We start from the raw sequence: 22,445 nt of genomic DNA, 5'->3' as shown, positions 1-22,445 counted from the left end.
TTACTTCCTCGACCTTGTTCGAGTACTGTTGACAGCTCGATGAAGCCTCCAGACCAGGGGTCCCAAACGTGTGGTCCCAAATACGGCCAGGCGTCTCTAAAGAGCACAATGGCCGCAAGCAACGGGGACTTGTGAATCGAACACTCTACAGTGTGCACAGGGCTGGACGGACGCGAGGCCGCCGAGAGACTCCCCGCGGCGTTTTATGACACCACAAACGGGGCTGCACGTCGCTAATGAGAAAGCGACTACCTGACCGGAGTTTTCCAGGCTTCCGCGAAAGTGCAAAGGTTTCAGTGCGTTGTGCGGCGTTTGTGGGTGTTTGTTTTCCTGTTCGGCTTTGTGTCAAACACTTTTACTGCGCCCCAGATGTGGCGAAAATGGTGCAGCCGCGCGTTGGCCTATAGGCTCTGGCGCGTCAACATGCACGCACGTTCTCTTAGCGCGTGTCGCAGCGTTATTTATGGCCTGCGTGAGAGCGATGTCGCGCTGCTGAGGAAAATACTGCAGCTTATACTTAGAAACTTCAAGCCTTTCGCAGACCGCGTGAGACACCACGCACACGTGCACGCCTAAACATTTCTAGTCCAGATGTTTTTCACCCATGCGAAGGGAGTGAGCTGGCATAGATGAAGTAAGGTTCTGCGGAAGAAAGGCCTAAAAAGTGAAACGCGCAAACTGTACATCGGCCGTTAATGGGTGTTCCTGTTGAATAAATTTTTTTATAGAAATAAAGTAAATATAACGATATTTCTCGTTACAGTTACTCCACAAAAAAGTAACAGTGTTACAGTAACAAGTTCCTCTAACTTAAAAGTTACTAGTTACAGTTACAAGTTACTGAAAAAAGTAACTAGTTACGGGTAACGCGTTACTAGTAACTAGTTACTGCCCAAGACTGGTTTTATGCACTGAAGCTATACCTGGCCTATGAAGCGTGCAGTATCGGAGAGTTTTAGTTTAATTCAAACCACACAATGATTTTTAACGAGCAGCAAAAGTTGCACACTCGACAGTTCTTCTATTTTTTTTGCTTTTATCCCAGAATTTGCTGACGAGGCTGAAATGAAAAAAATAAGTGCCCTTCCACTCTGTGAAGAAGGATCACTTAGAAAGCTGGACGCTGACCACGGAGTGCACCAATAAAAAAAATATTTCATTGTAATTTGCGATTGAGCATACTTCCGAGCAAATTAGCTGGAGGAAACTTGGAAGGACTCGAACATTACTCTAGCGCGTGAACATAAAGCTGTCTGTCTCCATACCGCGTCGTAGGCATCTTACTCTCTGTGTAACACAATGAACCACTGAGATCGAGCAAGAAGGACGCCAGATAGCCTGTTCGACGTCCAAGCTTAAAGGGGCACTGACACAAAAATCTTGCATCTTGTTTTTTTTGTTGCAATAACTAGCTAATGACCTATTTATCACGCGTACAAACCTCATTTGCTTCAGCGCACGACGGTTGTTTAATTAGAGACGTTTTTAATGCGGCCACTCTCAGTTTCGGTTTCAGCGGCTGCCACGAACTTCCGGATTTTTTATAACCAAAGCTGTCCACGTGACCACACAAAACTGTGACGTGCGCAGCGCCCTGCAACCCGCGCACGTGAGCGCGCTGCTTGAACGGTCTGGTTCGTTCGCACGAATTCGCCATGTCAACACCGTCGTCTTCGTCCGTGTCGTCCTCGTCATCCGTAGACGAGGATTTGTTGCAGGCGATAGACGACGCTCTGTTGGATGTGGCAAACCACTTCCAGTTTGACCCACTTGCCAGCAGCGAATCGGAGCATGATGCCCACAGTGACAGCGAGGAGCAGCCACACCAAGACCCGCGCGTTGGAAATGTTGAATGGTAAGTATCACTTAACTCCGTGTCGGGCGTCGTAACATCCAGGGCGCTCAACAGCGATGTCTAATTGATACATTTGTACGCCATTTCTTGCGAGACAGCGAAAAAAAAAAGAAAGGCATGGCCCTGTAACGATGCATTGCAAAACATGCAGTTGGCTTGTCCGCTTTGCATGTTGTGTTTTTTTTCTTTACAAATTTTGCAAGGATTATACCTACGATGCTGAATAATGTATGCACGACGGATTGAAAGTGTGAAACGCTTCTCACGTTAATCGCAGGTGCCAGTGTGGACATTGCAGGGCGATGGGTACCGAAGTGGAGTCAGTTTGCTGCAGGGAGCTGGATCGTGTGGACAGATTGAGAGGCGACGACGACTGCATCACGGCACACGAAATGTTCGCTGTAGCTTTTTTGAACATACGTGTTCTTCAGATAATGTATTTCGAACTTCTGGAGGAGCGCCCTGAAGTTGTGCAGGCTCCGGAAATACACAGGTCGGACATTTACATACGTTTGCTACCGTGCTCGCGACCCTAAATGATCGTCGGTTCGCAAGATTAGGTTGTCAGTGCTAGCAGTTAGCCATCGCACTTGCGTACGCTTGAACAGCCGTGCTATCGGAGTTATCTTTGCGGCATCAGAAAACGTTCCGGCAGCGTAGAATATCTATTTTCTTCACTGGCATCGCACAGGCTCTTTTTTTGTTGACTCGGACGATATGCTACACGAGGCACCTGCACCCTCATGTCAGTGCATAATTGTGTGTGTTATGTACGCGTGCGTGTGTGTGCGCGCGCCTAGTCATAGAATGCAAATATCAAGTGTTAAAAGGTACGAACAAGCTCAACCCCTGACAATGCATCATGTTGTTGGGAATAATTTACATGGGTATGTATTGGGGCTGGTCGTTGTGCTGGTTTGCTACATACAAAAATTTGCATTTCATGACATGAACGCAAGTGGCGAGATATTCCTAATGTTATACATTTTTTTTTTAGATGCTACAGGTACACTGCGTACCGCATGTTTGCCCGATGGGTCTGGCGTCGGCTGGGACGACGCAATAGGAGGGTCCTGCCCAGCTGTGTTGTGGGCACAATTAGGGACACCTTCCCCTCTCAAGAATACGCCGGCTTCCAGTACCCACAATAAGAAAGCCTTATTGTGTTGGTACTGTGAAATTTGACAAATGTATTTTTGTCAGCTGTTTATGTCAGTTATTTTTATGTCAGTATGTATGTTGCCAAGACCGTGCAATTTAAAAAAATTATTTCTATGTCAGCTGCTCCTATTTTTTTATGTCAGTATGTATGTTGCCAAGACAATTTTTTTATGTCAGTATGTATGTTGCCAAGACAGTGCAATTTAAAAAAAATATTTCTATGTCAGCTGCTCCTATTTTTTTATCTCAGTATGTATGTTGCCAAGACCGTGTAATTTAAAAAAATTATTTCTATGTCAGCTGCTCCTATTTTTTTATGTCAGTATGTATGTTGCCAAGACCGTGCAATTTAAAAAAATTATTTCTATGTCAGCTGCTCCTATTTTTTTATGTCAGTATGTATGTTGCCAAGACCGTGCAATTTAAAAAAATTATTTCTATGTCAGCTGCTCCTATGTATGCTACCAAGGATATTTTCTGGCATATTTTACCTGTTGAATAAAATGTCACTAAAGTTCCATAAATTTTATTTCATGAGACTGCGTGAAAAATGCATCATTTGATCACTCAGTGTGGCCCGAGCTGCGCTGTGGCTGCAAGCAATATACGTAACCATGAAAGTGAGCTTCTACGTCAACACGATTCATATCGGGGAGCAGATATAACAGATTTCAAAGGTGCCTTAGGTTGTGGCAAATAAGAAATAGTAATAAGAAAAGTGCATAAATGTGAAACTGCACATAGCATGGGTATAGTACTAGAACACAATAGCACGAAGCACTTATGAGCCTGATTGGAAAGCACTCATGATCGAAAAATAAACTCCCTGGTAGGTGTTTCTTTCTTTCTTTCTTTCTTTATTTGGTACCCACAGCGCCTTTTTAGCATTACAGTGGGGGGGAATAACAAAAAGAAATACATCAACTAGTCACATTGATAACCAAAAAAAAATGTTCCAGAGGCCGCGAGCCCCTTTTCAGATACATTTGTACACACAAGGGGAGGAAAAAAAAAAGATGTGCCATGCTCTTCAGGAACTAATAGTTGTCAGTAACAGCACAAGTGGTACAGAATATCAGCTAGTTTCAATACCTATACAAAGAAAAGGCCACAGCAAGTCGCTCCCTTGCTTTCCATCAGTTGCAGTCGCACAGAAAATATAACACACTGCATCAAGAAAAACACGAGCAAGTAATAGTCAAAAAAGTGAAAGTACAAGGCTGTCCTACCATGTCGGGCTACAACGCAGTTCGAGTGTCACGTACACACACACACACGCACATACACAAAAAAAAAACGATTGTTTTGCATCACAATAAATTCACAGTGAACAAATGTGCATTAGTTCAAAGCTTTCAGCAAACACATGGAAGCCTAAAATGCATCCGCAGACTGTTCCGTAACTATGGGCGCAGGTAACCAATTCCATTGGTGTATTGTTTTCGGAAAAAATGAGTTTGCGAACGCCAATGTGTTGCAGCGAATTTCACACACCTTGCAGGTGTGATCCATTCGCGCTGACACGTAATGAGGTGCAAAACGTAATCATGGCGGGAAATGTCAATTTGAGAATAGTATATGGAGTGGAATAGTTTTAAGCGAACCATTGCCCTTCGATCTTCTAGTGTCTCCCATTTCAAAAACTCTTGGCAGTGACTTGCGCTAAACTTAGAGTTCCTAGGAGTCTTACCAATGGCGTACCGGGCTGCAAGGCTTTGTACCCTTTCTAATTTATTAGAAAGTTCGATACGGCGCAAGCGTACTCTAAGATCGACCTTACGTTAGACTTGTACAGCAATTCGCGCATTGCCTGTGGAAAGTTTCTTGTATTGCGCCGCAAAAAACCCAGAGTCCTACAAGCTTTACATACGGTGTAATCGACATTAACACTAGCAGATCAACACTAGTTGATCTGCTAGGCACATCATCACAATCAACACTAGCAGATAAGGGGAGGTAGCAAGTGCATAAAGTTCTGGATGAAGCACCAAAAATAATAGCACCAAAGATGAAGCACCAAAAAACCATCCCTCCCTGGCCTCCTCTAACCTGTATGACAACGTATGTGAGGGGGGACCCGCAGTGGTGGCAACAGGCGTGCAAAGTGGCACCGGCATCCCGAAGTCTACAACACAGCTGGTACACACATGGTACACGCTATGAACACTTTATTTAATACACTCTACTATCAAGTCAAGCAAATACAGCATGAAATTATAGTGAATGATACTTGACATATTTTCAGTACAAAAAAACACTGACAAGAAATGAACAATAGTGACATAACGTACTAACATGGATGATTGGAGTGCCCGTACATCTCCGGAAAAATGAGTGGTTGCCGTGCCTCTCTGTAAATTTGCCCGAAATAAATGCCACACACAAAAGAACCGACGGCAGGCCTCAGTGCATATGGAAGACACCGGCGCTGCTCATTCTCTTGGGTGTGAAAATGCACCATCAAACCGGAAAGGGAAGAACACATCTAAATGTCGTATGGTCTGCTTTCTGCCGCGGCGTGCGGTGACACAGTGGACTCGGCACAACAGCACTGGGCGCAGAATTGACAAGTAGCGTCCACACAAGATCAAGGCAGCCAATGCCGCACGGAGCACAGATGCTGTGGCTATAGCACTGGTGGCGGTAGTGGCTGCGTATTGTCCTCCATCATCGTTTACTTTTTCCCAAACCTTGAAAGGTGGGACTTCACAAGGGCTGCCTTGTCAATAGAGACAAGTGCGGTTGTCAAATGAGGCGGCTTCACAGGAAGGGCATTTGGAGTTGCACCACTGACGTACTCCTCAAGGAGTGAGAAGAGACGGGCCACATAATCTGCATATCCAAAAGGCACTCATGTCTGTTAGAGAATCAAAGTAACAAGCACAACAAAAAGGTTATCAGAATTGTACTGGGTGCTCCAAAATTGTGGCAAATAAGTGCTACTGTCACAAACTCGGGCGTACGACGCCTAAAAGTATCATATAATTTTTTCATTTTATTGGACAGGGCCTAATTCTTGTTACAGTCGTCCTATTCATTCACTTTTGTTCTATTCGCCCCGAGAAAATGCTGGAACTCTCTCAAACGAAGCAGCGGTAACACGACCACTTGCCGGCAAGAAAATACCAAAATAAAAGCTCCGCCGCTTAGCTTTCACCGAAGGTTCGAGTTCTTTGGAGGGGGCGAGAGTAGCTTTGCCAGTGCTAAGGCGCGCCGATGATTCCAGAAGGCAGAAAGAGGGAAGTTGTGCACTCGACAGCGGCGGGTGCGTTGCGCCCTCTCTCTCCGCGCCAGCGCAGTTATAAAAGGAGAATCTGCGCCGAAGAAAATCAGCTACGTTTGGACGTCGTGATGTGACAACGGCTTCAGCCAGTTTGCGCACCACACCATCGGCGACCCGTGCCCTGGAGGACTCCAACGTACTCCCGGGCCTCAAATCACCGTGATTGTCCCGGACGGCCTGGCCTACGACGAAGCCACGCTTCACAGGTAGCCGAATCACCTCCGACAGCGGTGCATCGTCCGGCCCGGTCGGTGAATATTGTGGGACTCTGTCTCTCGTATGCATCGAACTGTTCATTTTCTTTTTAGTTAACTTGTCTGCTTCGTAATATCTATTTGTTATTGCTCCTGATGGTATCATTTTGTCCAATTTTGAACTGTTTCTCGCACTTGTATTCATTCTAAGTTACCTCTCGTTTACGTTACATGTTCTCGTGCTTGTACAGTGTTTTGCCTGTCCAAATACAAGTTTTTCTTTGTGTTGCTTTCGTTCAGGGCTCGGACTCATTCTTACCGCTCTGGTCGGTGAACGCCGCACATCAGACGGCCACCCCCTTCGTCACCTGTGCTCTGTAGATTCGGTGGGGTTGTTTACTCGCTTGAGTCAACTCCCCACATCTTCTAGCAGCGCACCCAACTAAGGAAACGGTGACAATTTCTGGCGTCCAGAAATTGTCACCGTTTCCTTAGTCACTGTTTCCTTAGTATTAAATGAAGAGTGTAAAACATAGGTATATTAGTTTCTGTACATTTTTTTTGGTGAGATTACGCATCATCACCCTGCTACAAAGGGGATACCACTATCAATCATCATCAGCAGCACAAACACGGTTTAGCAAAAAGGAAAACAAAAGTGGTCATGGGGGGGGGGGGGGGGAGTTTTGAAAAGCGCTTTGCAGACCCCTGAAATGCCTTTGTGGACCACCTGAGGTGTACAGAGCCCCATTTTCACTCCGCTGAGCTAGCGTGCTAAATCTGAGGCCAAGATAGGTGATCAAAGAAAATAACCAGCTTTAGTGCGTTCAGCTACTGTTGTGTGCAACTTGTGGGAAATTACTGAAATTTTTATAAGAGGGGCACCAGCTTTCTCCATACCATAGGTGGGCGGTTCCTTGATAGAAGAGGCGGTTGCTTCCCCCTTCCGCGCTTTTGGGTTCTTCACCCTGAAGCGGGGCTCACCGCTGCGTGTCACTGCCTGTCCATTGTCGGCATTCTCATTGTAGTGCAAGGCAGCCAGTGCAGTTCTGCAGTACGTAAAGATGGCACAGTTATGTATATTACATATTCATAGGTCAGCACAAATGCAAATAGTAAGGCCACTGATATCATTATAATGGCCAGAAATCCCAATTGCAAATCCCAACTCCCAACAACGTGAAGGTAGATCTTCCTAAAGGGAGGTCGACTTGATGCATAAACAAAGACAATGACAATAATTTGATATATTTCGATGCCATTTGTATATACCAAGTCTAACTGCAGTGTTGTGTTTTCCTCACGAGTGACGCTAACTGTAAAAAAAAACATGTCTCTGCACCAGAGTATGGTCAGAGATGTAGTCCCTCTATGGGAGAAACTGGATTCGATGATGGTGAAGGGCACCAAATATATCCATAACATGCCAAGCTTCGAACAACAATGAAGGTTCACTAATAAAATTATTCACACGTTTACCCAGGCATTTTTGCAACAGACTTGCCTTGCAAACATTCCGTGGAAGGAAAAGGCATACGCCTTGGGCGCGAAGCGATTAATGATGGAGTGGAAGGACTCCACGCTGAACGTCTGGAATCGTGGAGACATCTGACGAATGTCATCCAGGAGCCTCTTGCTTGTCACGATGACAGTCAGCTTGTCAAAAGCTTGGGTTCCTATAATAAGTTACAGGTTGAAATGTAAAAGTTACAGGCTGAAATGTAGAGCGCTGCTCGCAAAGCACTTCACTAGCAGCCACATGAAGTACAGCTTACAATTGCAGCAATTGTGTGCTTCCTAGCTTACGAAATGCCTGCAGCGTAATGCACACGTAGGAAACATGGACATTGAAGATCACAAGCCCATGTCAATTGTGGCAAGTGACATTTTGTGCCGTCCATACATTCATTTCCTCTCAGAAATTTACATTATGCGACCATCAGTTTTACGAATGGAATAGCATGTCGCCACAGTTTATCTACCCTTTGCGCTCACGATTACTTTCAACATGGGCTGCAGTTCGTGGTGATCCTGGTGTCCCGACGCCTCGTCTGCACATATTTTGGGTGAGCTGGGAGCTGCCATTTTGGGCAGCCGGTGCGTCACGTGAGTCATGACGGCTTCATGACCCGCGCGACGCGCCGAACCTGCTTGTCGCGAATGTGTGCGGAGGGCGAGGCGGAAGGAGGACCAGTTCATTGCCTTCTCTCAAGCTGCCCTTTTCCCAACGGCTGGAGGAGACCACCTCTACCACCCCCCCCCCCCTCGAGCCGACGAGTGGCCCGCGGGAGCGTTCCGTGGGGACTGTAGGGGGGTGCGTAGCACTTTCTCTACGGAAGTTAGCCGGGGTCCTCTGCTATCCTGCACGTTAGCCCACAAGTTGCGTAGCCCTGTTCAATTGGCCTGAGGTGCCAATTTTTGCCTCTCTCCCTCTCCATCCTAAATGGTACAAATACAGCCACTGCCAACCATTAAATTACCACTTAGGTGACCATTCACGGGAGAAAAAAAAGTGTTTCAATAAAAGAAGCATAACAAAAATGCACCTGGAAATATCCACTTTCGTGGTTCAAGGTCACCATGCTGGCACCGCTCGTACTGCAGGCTGTGGCCTTCATGTTTGTCCTGTATGTGGTTCATCATGGACAACCACACAGCCACTGCAAGGTCTCCATTCCCATCTCCACGCTTCACTGAAAAATACAGATGGTTCACAAGGGAGCGTGACCAGGGGCCGATGGCTGTGCAGCTGGTTGATTTGGCAGCTTGCAGAAGCTTCTTGTTCAGTCCTGCAAAATGAAAAAATGACACCAATGCAACCATGAGGGAGGGGTCTCTGTAGAAACAATTTACAATGCTGACCTTTGCACACGTGCCAGGCATCGAACCGATGGTCCACCTCAGGCTTCTCTGTCTTGAAGTACCTGTATTAACGCAGAAACAGAACTAGAAACTGAACTGCTCAAGTCAATATAGCATCTAATAAGTACAACCAGCATTTTAGCAATAACAAAATTACTTCATAAGGAAAAAGCAATGAAACATTACCAAGCTCAAACTACAAATGTCATTGCAAAGCTTGTAATGGTTCCCCAGCATCTTTCTAAGGGTGGACATGAGGAATCATGTAGGGGGAAAAACAGCAAAGTACGTTTTTTTTTTTCTCTGTGTGCTCTGTGCTTGGGCAGCATTGCAATAGCAGGAAGGGGAGGGGAGAAGAGTGAAGTACTGGGTCTACAAGCAACCCTGTCTGCAAGCTGTGGTACATGCTGGCAACGAACAGGGGAAAAGGAGTCCTGTCATGTCTTTTCAGCTTTCAGCTGCTGTTTTTTTTTTTTTTACAGTTCGGGTCTGAAAAATTGCACGCCTTGCATTTCGATGCATATATTATGCGCACTTCTACAATGAGTGCCAGGAAAGTTTTGTCTAGACCTATGAAATGTAGGAGTCAGTGGCGTAGCCAATGGGGGGGTTTGCAGGGTTCAACCCCCCCCCCCCCCATTTTCACTGAACCCCCTCCCCCCTCCTCACTCCGTAGTTTTTAAGGAACCATATTCTGCCCACAGCGCCGCACATTGTGCCTCCTTTTCACCAAATTGGCGAACTAGGCCCGTAGCAAGTTGAAGTTATGAATGACGGCGATTTTCTTGCTACTTTCGGGACCACCGAAAGAAAAGAAAAAAAAAAAAAAAAGACTGGAAGCAATGTGCTGCTTGCTTCCGCGGCGCGTTTCGCCCCTCTATCTACCACGACTATTCCACTCGGTACAAGCCTTGTTGATCGGCCATCACGGGCCTGGGAAAAATTCCTCGCAAGGTCTCTGCCAGGGTTTACGTGGATGAGTCACCTGAAGGCACGCGGCGTAACCAGGGGGGCTGACCGGGCTTTAGCCCCCCCCCCACCTCCCCGAAATTTTTCCAGCCCGCGCCATGCTGCCTGTTATGCCTAAAGCCCTATAGATACAGGGGCTTTAGTTAAGCCCAGTACATCGCCTGTGAACAAAGGCGCAAAACCTTCATACGTGGAACTATTAAAAACATTCACGACTCAATACTTGTTTTAACGCATTGGTGCTTACACAAAACGAAGCGCCCACGTCAGGACAATTGCGGAGGGGTGCAGCTCCAAAAGCGGTGGCGCCTTCGGGTAAGCTCAGCCCACGGGACGCTAAAGGGAGCATTGTGTCCCTTTGTGTGTGGCATGTTGCCACACAGAGAATAATTGGCCGGCTGAGTCGGCTGAGTGGCCCAGAAATAGACATTTTAATATTGCTTATAGTTTCGAATATGCAAGCACAGGTGGAATTACTACGTACAGAAGTTGGTGTTGCAATGCTTTTTTATGCATGATGGTCCCCACAGCATTCACATAATTTTGTGAAGATCAGTGTATAAGTGAGTGGTTTGGTCTACTTTTTTTTCTCATTTTTATTTTTTACTTTCATTTCTATTTAACAACACTTACTTGCGCACTTGTGGATGTCGGTCTGTCACCGCTTCGGTGACCCGCACACCGCTTTCTTCAAGGGCGGTTAGAGCCCTTTTCAGGCCCTCAAGTTCCATATGGCTGCTTGAAGCCACCTCGTTGCTCTAGAAACGAATGAAAATGCGTAATGTGAATACAGTCTACGCCCATCACAACGGACCCTGTTAATCCAGAAAAGAACGTCCGCTGTAGCCGAAGTATGCAGAATCCAACCCCCCCTCCCCGGGGGGGAGAGGGGGAGGGGGGGGGATATATGAGCGCAGAAGTGGGTACTTTGACCGGTATTGCATATACATACTATAGACGCTTTGTTCTCTCTACACGCCTGCAGCACCTACGCAAAGTGTAAGCGCGAGGGCAAAGAATCACCTAAAGACCGTTTCTAAAGCTTAGCACCGGCACCTGGAAAAGGAAAAAGCCTAGCGCATACGGTCAAGTGTATAAAGACGCATGATAAACTGAGAAAATAAAGCAAGACTATAACCAGGAGCAATTATTAACCAGCTATACAAATCAGTCGTGGCCACCAGAATTAGCTAAGCTCTTTCAAACCCCTTTGTGATGAGGAAGGTTTACCCGAAACCGTTTGTCAAACAAATCTGATCTCTGCCTGACGTTCTCCCAAAGCAGCTTCCGCATTTTTTATGATTTTAGTCTGGTCATTGAAGCAGCTTATACGAAATAATCTGATGAAGGACAGCTGTGAAATCAGAAGTTGGACAGTTAGACTGCGCACGGCTACCGGAAGATTGCACACAATGGATGGGAACCAACCCTCTACTTAATACATTTCTTACCTTTTTCACCAAACGGAACGGGAACGATGCATGCATATGAATAAGGTTCGAACTTCACTGAACCCGACTTCTTTATTGCATAAAAATACTGACAAGGGCAGACTTGGCTCCGGGTGGACCACTTAGCGTATTCGATAGCGCTGTTGTTCAATCTCACCGGAGTCGCGTTTATCAGCAGCGGCCTTATTCTAGACGGCCGAGCGGACTGTCTGCTTAGACAGGCCTGTACTTCTAGCGATGTCGGCCTGTTTTTCCCCTTTTTCTACAGCGTTAATTATGCTCAATTTATCCAACAGTGAAATCAGCTACCCTGCTGCGCATGACGCTAGTCGCAAAAAAAAAAAAAAAAAACAAGGCCACTTGCACTGGCTTGGCTGCACCAACGATCCTGCTGCCAATGATGTTGTCAGACATAACAGTTTTCTTGCCAAACTATACAAATAAAAAGCATATCGGGTGCCAGCCCCATGGAAGTTAGCTATCAGTCGAAACGATTTTTGCCTAAAGTTTAGTCTGTTGTAGCCGATAGTCTGCTCTAGTAGGGTCCGTCATGAGTGGAGTGGACTCTAAAATGCATGGGGACCAAACAAAGAAACGGTCTGTTGTAACCAGAAGACCGTTATTGCCAGATCCGCTGTAACGAGCGTAGACTGTAATTAAATGTGCCTACTACATGAAACAAACAGAGATGGGTGGCTGACAGAAAACAGGAGGGCCCGCCATGTGCACCATAATTACATGTGCAATGCAGATGACTGACATGAACCTGAAGCAAGCAGTAAAGCAAGCAGCAGTAAATGAGATCAAATTATGGCTGTAGAAATAAGTACAGTGAATGTGGAACCAAGCAAGATTCTGTGCATAATAGGGATCAGTTGTAAGAGATATTTGTCGCGAGTTATCATAGCCAACCGACATAATTACATAATAAAAAGTGATGAAGCTGTGCTGCAAGGAATTTCTGGTAAGTTGCAGCCACAATGAATGCTATAAAAGGACATTTTTCTATAAAAGGACAGAGTGGCACTATAAGCAGAAAATATTGACAAAAAGTATGTCTCCACTGATTGATGTAAGTGTATTACTGCACCCTCACCTGCACAAGCTGAATGTTGATTATTCTGTTTATGCTGGTCTCCAGGAGTGTGTAGACACCATATTTAGCACTATAGCCGGGAGAGTCAGCACGACTGTCTCCTGCCACCCTTGCGGTCCCTCCATTGGCCACCAGACTGCGCAGGAGTTCACCTTTTTCATCCTCCCAGACCTGAAATCAGCACATAAGTTCTTTATTGAAAGCATGTCTTTGAACATACAATATACGTAGTCATGAAATATACAAATAGTCATGATACATAGTGCCACTTTCACCTAACAGTGGGGCAAATGGGTTAGTCGATATGGGGAGCGTGTGACCCCTAAAAAGGGCACGCTGCTCCGCCGTGCCAGTACCACCATCGGCCGGGCCAGCGTCCCGTGGTGGGACAGGCGTGCTGCAGCCATCTACTGGACTGGCATTCGTGAAGGTGAACAATGTAATCCAGTGAGCTGAATTTCATGTATTCACAGCTCAAAATTTTTTACTGGCAAAAAATGGGGTAAAAACGTGACGTTTCCCAAGGGCAAGTGCATTTTTGCTTCTATACGCTTTACGCTTCAATGCTTCTTTACGACTGTTCGTATGCTTGCTGTTACGCCTAGTGCACTGCTTTCGGGCAAAACAAAACGCGATAAACAGGCACCAGGACTGGTGAAAGCTGCTATGTTTAAATGCTTTTTCCTGTTTCACGTGAATAATTTCCAGCAACGAGTTTACTTAACTAAGCCGTCCATTTTCATGTTCAACAAATAGTTCTTGTATTTAATTTAGGTAGCCGCAGCAAGCAGCAGAAAAAACACATCCCATTCGAAAAACCCCTACGCTACTGATCCAGCACAGTTATATTTGAGCCAAAAATAAAGAGACTCCCAGTGAGGTATCAATTTGAAATACTAAAAAAAAAGCGCACAGCAGCATGTAGGTGTCGATCATAATATGTTTAGGTGCAGTAAGTGGCAGGCAGCGGTGGTGGCTAAAAAAAATTTCACACAGTGCACATGAAAAGAAGGCGCCACAAAGAAAAAGCTATAGGTAAAAAGATTCCAAGGCGCAAAGTGTGTTAAAAAGCAAAAACACCTGTCTGTTCGAGATTTCGGCGCTGTTAGAGGTTAAACCCCATAATCAACCAAATCAGTGAAAAGCGTTCCCTGACAAATACCAAAGAAACGACTGGATCCCCTGTCTTCAGCTTTCCCAGGCATTTTTCACTATGTCAGAGGCAAAATCATAGGTACATATCTTGCATGAGGGAAATCTTGTGTCTATAGATTGTCTACCACCAACTAAATGTGCGCTGATAATCTTATCCTCTTTGCTGGCTGCCATTAGGTTTTATCGGCCCAATGTTAACAAAGGAACAATTTCCATTCATCCTCCACGTGTGCACATACAACAAAATGTAAACAAGCATTACGTGAGGCACATAGGATATTGCTTGTGTTTGCTAGGCATGAAGGGGCGAACAAGCTAAAAATCGAAAGAGCTTCATTTCTAGAGGAGAAGTAGCAAAAGCATTAGCACAGTCCACAACATAAATATTCTTGCGCACACCATGAAGCCACCGTCACAGCATAACTACACCAATGACGTCTGTTTTGCAGCCCAATGCATACTCTAGAAAGCACCTTTGTGACGGCACAGCAGTGTTGTTCCACGGTCCGTATATTCTAGAAGCCCCTCCACCCCCGACAGATTCTGCTTCTGTGCATATGTGTAATACAGAAATTTCATTACCTTGTACACCGTGGGAAGCAGCAACTTCTTCTGCAAGCGATGGTAGGACCGTTCGCTGAAGCAAGCAATGCCTGCGTTGTTCAAAAAACGGAGGGACTGTTTTGTGCTTCCGCCCGTGAACAGAACAGCAGCAGCCAGCGTGATGTCGCCCAAAGCACGCTTGCCCTTCTTCGGCTGACTGTGCCATGTGATGACGTGGTTCTCCTGGCACGTTGTTGTGATCGTCGCAAGGGAACCTTTCACCTGCAAAAAGTATCCAGTACACCATTCACATAGACGCACATTGCAATGATCTGTTCATATGCATTTGCTATCATAGCAGTAAAAACACGAGAGGGGTGGGAAGGTCGTCAAGGCCATGACCTACTATAATTTCGAAAAGGCTACTGGTCCCATTTAAATGCATACATATCGAGTGAAGATTATGTGTCAGCAATTTCACACAATTTTGTTCAGTGTTACACCTGTGGAAAAGACCATTGGGTCGTTGTCAGCTGATATAGCACCATTTCAGTTCCGTTTTCAACTTTATGCATGTTTTCCCGCATCGCGTGCTTGTCCCAAATACTCTACTGGCCGTCAATGGAAATTCAGTCATAGACAAGATGCTCTGACATTACGTGGGGGCAAATTCGTGCCTCTGATAATGTCAAACCGCCAGATTTCTTCCATGGAACCACCCGAAATTGCACATTTTGAAATGGAGGTTGGGCTTCATCGCGTGGAACGAGACACCTGCTAACATTTTTATTTATATCTGACAAACTGTTCCGCGCAAGTCGACATTTTTTCTAGGGCGTGTTTTTGAAATATTTCCCTACAAAATGTATATTCTAATTTTTTCTCCTAACGATGGTCTGTAATACACAACCCCCTTTTCGTCATTTCCTTCGACAACTCGACAAAACTTTTGATTTTAATATTTTTTTTTACAACTATGATGTACGAAAACATTTCAAAACTGGTGTTATTGGAAAAGACGTTAAATATTCTGCATTTTGTGTTTCCATGATTAGTGCCTAACCAATTTTTTTTTGGCAGAAAAAAATGTTTTGTTGGACCCCTAAGGGTTGGTCAATTTCCCGCGGTCAAGAAAGAGTTAAGAAAGCTCTGAGCGAGATGGGTATCGGTGGCTTTATTGAAAGAGAGATGGCTACATGGCCACAAAAAACCATTACCAGTGTAGCCTGTACACTAGAGCTTTCTTGGCCAGTGCACCACATAGCTGACGCAGTGGCCAATGGCAGACAAAAATAGAAAATATACATGATGTAGGTGGTTGTCGGTTGCTGACACAAAATTCAAGTTGCTGGAAATGTCTTGTGCCCTCCATTTCGAGCTCAGTCATGCAGCAAAAGCTATAAAGTCAATTTTTATGTATGTGATAACAGCAATTTGCCATTCATAAGTTGCCTATTTAATGTGTGATGAACGCACAAACCTACGTTAGAAGTTACTACGCCTTAAAATTTTTTGCCGGTACTCAACCTTGATGTAACGACACCATAAATTCGTTATACCATGATTTCTACCACGACGTGGTGTTGGGGTTTTCAGCATTAGGAAAAACACCAAAGCTTCCCAGTCAATGTGTGGGGATAGTTTCTTATTATTAGTTGACTGCTGTCTCAAAAGAATGCAGGCTTCCAAGTGTAATGCCACCAACCACGTCTGCAATGAAGGGAACAAGGCATGTTGCTCTGCACTTGCAGCAGACGGAAGCACGATCATTGAGATGAGCAATGGTGGAATCTAGAAAAGCAAACATATGCTTTTTCATCTCTGGACATATATATAAGTCGCACTACTTTTGGTACACAACATAATTTTCAAGACTGGCTTGTTTGGTTCCGAAACAATGTTATGAAAGCTAGTAGGCATGTTGCCGTAAACAACCACCTCTAAGAATGTCAACGAGCCATGTGGTACGAATCTGTGAGCACAACAGTGAGCAAGAAACGAGGCTCTGTCTCTGCATTTCTCTTCTGTCCCATTTCATTGCATGCTGCTTTATGCTTCTCAAAGTCTTCAAGATCAAAATTTGGCTCCTATGTGTGGGTGGCCTCGCAATGCATGGCCACAACAAATGGCGCAACAGTGATTAAAATTGGGAAATAAAGTGATGTGTTACCTCAAGGATTTCGTTAAATTGACATTTGTTATACCATGGTTTGACTGCATTAGCATTGCCTTCATTTTTAAACCCATCTGCTAACAACAGCATAATGTGTTAGAGGGATAGAAATGTAACCACACCTGTAGTGAACATTCAGCAGGGAGGCCACATGTCTGGCACATCTGGAAAACCTTCAGCAGGCATTCCTCGTACACGATGAATTTCCTATTAGCAGGAGGTGCACCTACGGATCTGTTAAAAATAAGGTTGATTGAAACACAGTAAACATACTTTTCTCAAGGCACTGCATGGTTTTGGGTGAAATTGCTGCTAAAGTCGGCAAGTGATTTCACGCAACCACCATGCTGTGAAATTAACTGTATAAATTATCGAGTACCGTACTTACCCGATTCTAACGCGCCCTCGATTTTCCTGGCAAAAAAAAACAAAAAAACTTGCACCTCCGATTGTGACGCGCACGGGACTTTGTGACCCAGACAAACGAATGCGAGAGAAACGGGCGATTTATTTCCCGAAGTAACCTCACTCATCTCACTCCTCGTCGCTCTCCGCTGACCACAACATCTCGGCCTCAGTGCCTTCATGCGCGTTCGCGATGCCACACTTCTGAACGAACGTTCAACCATGGTCAATGGGATCGTGACCCACGCCTCGCATGCCCATCCCGAGAGCTTCTCCAGAGGCGCGCGCTTCAGCCGACCACTCGTTTTGAACGCGTGGGAGCTGCTGCTGCCATTGCTGTTATCAAGCGCACAAGTGAAACGATTTGACGATTTGTGTGAACGGCGATGGAAAAGCCTAGGGGCCTAGGCTTGCTGCGTCTAAAAAATCGTTACTAAAAGCTTTGGCGCCATCTTGAGATAACGATGGCGATGGGTGGGATGAAATTTCCACTGTTTCGGCAGTTTCGGTTTTGTATCTGATTCCAACGCGCATGCAATTTTTCGGCCTATTTTTTCGGAAGAAAAGTGCGCGTTAGAATCGGTAAATCGGTAAAGACAAGTACCGTATTTATTCGAATATAGGTCGACCTTTTTTTTCCGAAAATGTGCTTAAAAATTGAGGGTCGACCTATAATCGTGACCGAAGAACCTCGACCTATAGTTGTGATCAAAAATGGCGAGCGCACCGAGCGATCCGTTTCTCCGTCGCGCCCGGCGCTCTTCAATTTGAGGCGGCAGCGCGGAGCATCTAGAACAAAGACAGGCAAGAAAATAAGGGAAAAAATAACAAAACAATCAGCGTAAGAAAACCACCCACAGTCACTGCCGGCCATGGAGGCTGCCGGCTATCGCGCATTACCTGCGGCCGAACTATAGTGCCTAGTATATTCTAGGCACTATAAGCGAGCTGACGTATTGGCTAGAGAGCCAGATTGGCTTGGCTTGGTGTCTTCGGAGCCGCGGTAGCGGCTAGCGCGAGGTGGGGGTAAAGGTGACTTTCGCTACCTAGCGTAGCCACCTCGTGAACGGAACGGCGTTGCCTGCTTCGCTCGCTGTCTCTACTATCTCCCGTTCTCCGTTTCATGCGCTTTCTTTGTGTTTGCTTCGTTGTGATTTCCGCACATAACGTTTTTCTCGTGCGCATTTCGCGATGTCACGTCGGACTTTAAGCGGCGGGTGATCCTGTTTGCTGAGAACTTGAACAACTGCGCCGCTCAGCGAGAGTTAGACGTTAATGAAAAGCTGATCAGGGGATGGCGGAAACAGCGGGACGAACTTTTTGCTTGTAGGGGACTGCGTCGTGCGTTTCGTGGCCCTACAATTGGAAGGCACGATGCTCTCGAGAAAAAACTCCGGCTGCCCGTGGAAGAGGAGCGTGCGATATTCAGACCAAAGCTCAACAGTTAGCGCTGCGAGGCAGGATTGGCCGTTCAGCCTTCAAAGCCAGTCGGGGGCGGGGGTGGGTAATGAACTGCGGCGCATGCGGCGCAAGTTCCGACGACGACGCAGTGTGTGGCTCCAACCAGTGAGGTGACCGCGTTGTAAATAAATAGGAGTTTTAAAAAGTTTCCTCAAGTTTTTTCTTAAAAGTATGGGTTGACCTATAATCGAATATATTATTTTTTTTTTCGGCGACTTCAATTTTTAGGGGGTCGACCTATAGTCGTGCTCGACCTATTTTCGAATAAATACGGTAACCGCTGAAGGTGCTGCAAGCAGTAGAAAGCGTTTTCTTGCTATCTATAACACGTGTTGCACAAGGTAATGTTTCGACAACTGCAAGCCAATATGCACACTTTCCAAGCCCATATTGCAAGCGTACAGTGTCTCTCTTGTTGACAACTGACTACATTGTTACTAAAAAAAATAGGCACCTCAGCAATAAAACTTCGACCAATTTCTAACTGTGCCAAAGAGACAATTTCGCTATGAGGCACTGCATACAGGGAGACCCACGTTGTTTGACAAGCTAAGGTTCTTGGACGTGCCACAAAATGACGGCATACAAGCATTATCCTAATTCATTACATCGAAATTGAACCGCCACAGACCAGATTTTGTTTTGCAATATCATGCATGACAGCACAGGACCACATACCTCGGAGTCAGAGTCAGCACAGTGGGTATATGCCCAAGACGTGAATTGTCTGACTGCCACAGTCTGTGGTTTTTGAGGACTTTGTCAAGCGAAATGTGTGGTGATGAGGAGTAGTTGGTATGAACCTTTGCTTTTTGTGCCCATTTATTGACCTTGTATAAAGCAGCTTTTTGGCTTGTTTTGGGATAGCAAAAGCCTATTATGTTGTGATTTACTCCACCCAATACACATTCAAGCACATTTAAATACACATTCAAGCATGAAAATAAAACGTCGTGCCACTTACGCGCATGTGGTGTTCAATGTGGGTTCATATGTTTTGTCCAGGGGATCATCAATGTTAGTGAAAGATGGCTCAGAGCGTAAAGGTGTTGAGCACCGCTGCTGCATTTCCTCCATCAATAGTATATCAGGTAACTCCAAGTCGGTCTGGCATGCTGAAAGTACAGCAGCATGCTAGTATGTTTAGGAAGCCACACTGACACCTAAAAAAACATGAAATGTTCCCTAAGGGGTTGCAATTATAGAATTCAGAATGATCGATATGAATACATATCGCAGTATCACGAGAGGCACTCACCCATTTCCTTCACTGTTCGGGTTGTTTGAACCTTGGCAGCTTTTGTGTGAGCCTTCAGCACCACCTGAGTTGCCTTAGAAGAAACTTGAACAATGCACTGGCTCTCTGCATCCACCTTTACTTGTCCTGTGGAAACAAATATCGAGCTGTTTGTCTTCAAGTCAAGTTTTTACATGCTGTCGGTGCATTATCCTTATAGACCTTTATAACTGGTAATGATGTGTTATTTTTGACACATGTACTGAATGAAACTGTCATGTTTTTAAAAGCAGCAGTGGTTAGTTAGTAATGGCCCACTTACCCATTTATACTTATTCGATGGTGTTAGCTTATTCTGATTCACAATACATATCAGTACACTGTGGTTGAAATATATTGAAATGCACAGAAATTTTTCAAGTGCAGGAACCCTGCATTTGTGTGATAATTTTGGTGCCCCAGCATGCTGTCACCCGTTTCTATTTTCGCAACGCTCGTTTACTCACGCGGTGCTACTCGAATTTATTGATACTTCGAAACATCACTTCATGAAGTACCATATATTGCCGGGACCACGGCCACTTTCGATCGCGATACAGCCGGGGCCTTCTGAAACACGATCGGCAGTATGCCGCAGTCTGTTACAGCCAAACGTGTACGTGGCGTTCTATTAACAACACCGCAAGTGCAAGCGCGCCATGCGATATCCTAGCTCCGTACTTCACGGCCGAAAGTGGAGTCGTTACACGCACCGGGATAACAATAATACCCACCTGCTGCCTTCTCGACTTCGTTCACCTCACAATCAGCGCTGGGGCCCGCCCAAATCGTAGGGGATGCAGCATCCTCAGGGTGCATGTCAGCGAGAGCCTGCACGATATTGGGCGTCATTACATATTTGTGACACCAAACACATGCAAGCAGAACGTAAGCAATACGAACCTCTAGCCGAGGACGCTTGGATAGCGAAGAATGCTCCGAATCAGGGCCCACGAAGTTGTAAATAGACGGCACGGCATCAGGCTCAAGACAGCAACGCGGACGGGGTAGCAGCACGTTCGGGAGGTCCTGTTTGTAGCACGCCGGCTCGAAATGGAGCGAGCAGATCCGACTGCTCTTCCGTGGGGTCCACTCTGTGCGTCCCGCAGCACCGCGCACAAACTCTATCCACTTTTGGCGGCGAGGGCCATCGCCCAGCGGAAATCTGTGCATGCTTGCACCCGAACCTGTATGCGATGGACAGAAGTCCACGGAGCACCGTACCCCCGACATGGTGCCACAAAGTAAACACGGGCAGTGCGTAAACTACACCAGCGCACGTAAACACGCGCGACGCCGCCGCGCAATGCAAACTGGGCAAACTGCGCAGTGCGGGAGCGGGAGAAACCCGTGACGTCTTCGGATTTGGCTTATTTTTAAAAAATCCACGTAATGTCGATGGCGCGAGGTCCTCCGCCGGCTGCTCGGTTGCGTTTCGCTCACTTTAAAATTGATTTTAAATATGTTCTAGGCTGTATTTTCCGCTGAAATTTTGCAGACGATGTATGTGCGTTCTCAACAATCTATCTCCGACGTTATCTCGCCTTCAAAATTTTGTGTCAGTGCCCCTTTAACGTCCAACCAGCACAATGTTCATGTCATCAGTGAAGACCTGAAGCATATAGCTGCGCGTGCACCCCCACCCCTTTCCACTTCCCACACTTCCACGCATCAACCGACAATCGGTGATGTGCGCATGGCTTAAGCGAGACACTGGCGAACAGGTCGGTCTGAAACCCATTCAAGCTAAACAGGAAATATTGGCTCACGAAGGCGATCCAAGCGGGCAAGTTGCTGTTTATCATGGAGGAATTTGCAGGTACTGGGCGAGCTGGATCTTGTGGCGGCAACAGTGGCAGCAGCGGCGTTTCTTTGTTATCGCGCCGACTCGCGCTTCTATGCGACCTACGGTCCTTCAATTGCCGCCGCTCTTCTTCCTCAGAGCAAATGACACGCGTCCGTTCCATAGCGAGTTAAAACCTGGATGGACGGGAGCTTTATTCCATCGGTCAGACATGCCCGTTTCCGTCAGTCGCGTCGTAGGCATCTTACTGACACTGTAAAACACTGGCACAAACACAAAACGATCGACCACGGAGGGCAGCTGGCGGTTGCATTGAGTGGTGAGACTTCGATGTTTAAATCCCCCACCAGCACGAAGGGAGTATTGTTCGTACGGGCATGAAGCCTAGCTTCGTGGGCACTCCCCCCCTCCTTCCACCCTTAAACCGGGCACACATAAACCGGCAACCAGTAAATAGCCTCTGCTTGGGCGCGAAACACGCAGGCGAAGATGTTGTTCGGAAAGCCTTTCAATCTGAAGAAAATTATGGGCTCACTCTAGCGTTCTAAGGGGGCACGTTTCTCTAGAGCCGGCCCGAATTCGCAACTGCTACACGAGGTGGCATTTCTGGCAGCAACGGTGGCGATGGCAAAACGTTCGGCAGCAGTGGCTGCGTCGTTTTGACGCCCGTTAGCGCTTCTGTTAATTATCCGGAATCATCCGATAAAGGCGCAACCACCGTTATCAACCGTATGCGGAACTTATGAAAGAGGCGGCA

The 22,445-nt window shown here is 46.2% G+C and overlaps 2 protein-coding genes across 2 annotated transcripts; one reads left to right on the top strand and one right to left on the bottom strand.

Moving 5' to 3' along the window:
- Positions 1-1,372: 1,372 nt before the first annotated feature.
- LOC144147341 (P2X purinoceptor 7-like) lies at positions 1,373-4,016 on the top strand. The gene is made up of 3 exons (XM_077679460.1): positions 1,373-1,855; positions 2,133-2,348; positions 2,853-4,016. Exons 1-3 carry the CDS (start codon positions 1,656-1,658, stop codon positions 3,004-3,006), a joined length of 570 nt encoding a protein of 189 aa, XP_077535586.1. The 5' UTR covers positions 1,373-1,655; the 3' UTR covers positions 3,007-4,016.
- LOC144146723 (uncharacterized) lies at positions 3,860-21,445 on the bottom strand. The gene is made up of 13 exons (XM_077678651.1): positions 20,788-21,445; positions 20,619-20,715; positions 19,867-19,992; positions 19,573-19,723; positions 16,865-16,976; positions 14,609-14,851; positions 12,872-13,042; positions 10,958-11,082; positions 9,356-9,417; positions 9,040-9,282; positions 7,998-8,169; positions 7,394-7,542; positions 3,860-5,848 (listed from the first exon to the last, which is right to left on the bottom strand). Exons 1-13 carry the CDS (start codon positions 21,115-21,117, stop codon positions 5,691-5,693), a joined length of 2,139 nt encoding a protein of 712 aa, XP_077534777.1. The 5' UTR covers positions 21,118-21,445; the 3' UTR covers positions 3,860-5,690.
- Positions 21,446-22,445: the final 1,000 nt, after the last annotated feature.

The sequence above is a fragment of the Haemaphysalis longicornis genome, unplaced genomic scaffold (assembly GCF_048455015.1).
Source record: "Haemaphysalis longicornis isolate Haplotype H1 unplaced genomic scaffold, Haemaphysalis longicornis Haplotype H1 scaffold_7, whole genome shotgun sequence".
In the NCBI taxonomy this organism is placed as follows: Eukaryota; Metazoa; Arthropoda; class Arachnida; order Ixodida; family Ixodidae; genus Haemaphysalis; species Haemaphysalis longicornis.
This window is presented reverse-complemented; position numbering and strand designations above follow the sequence as displayed.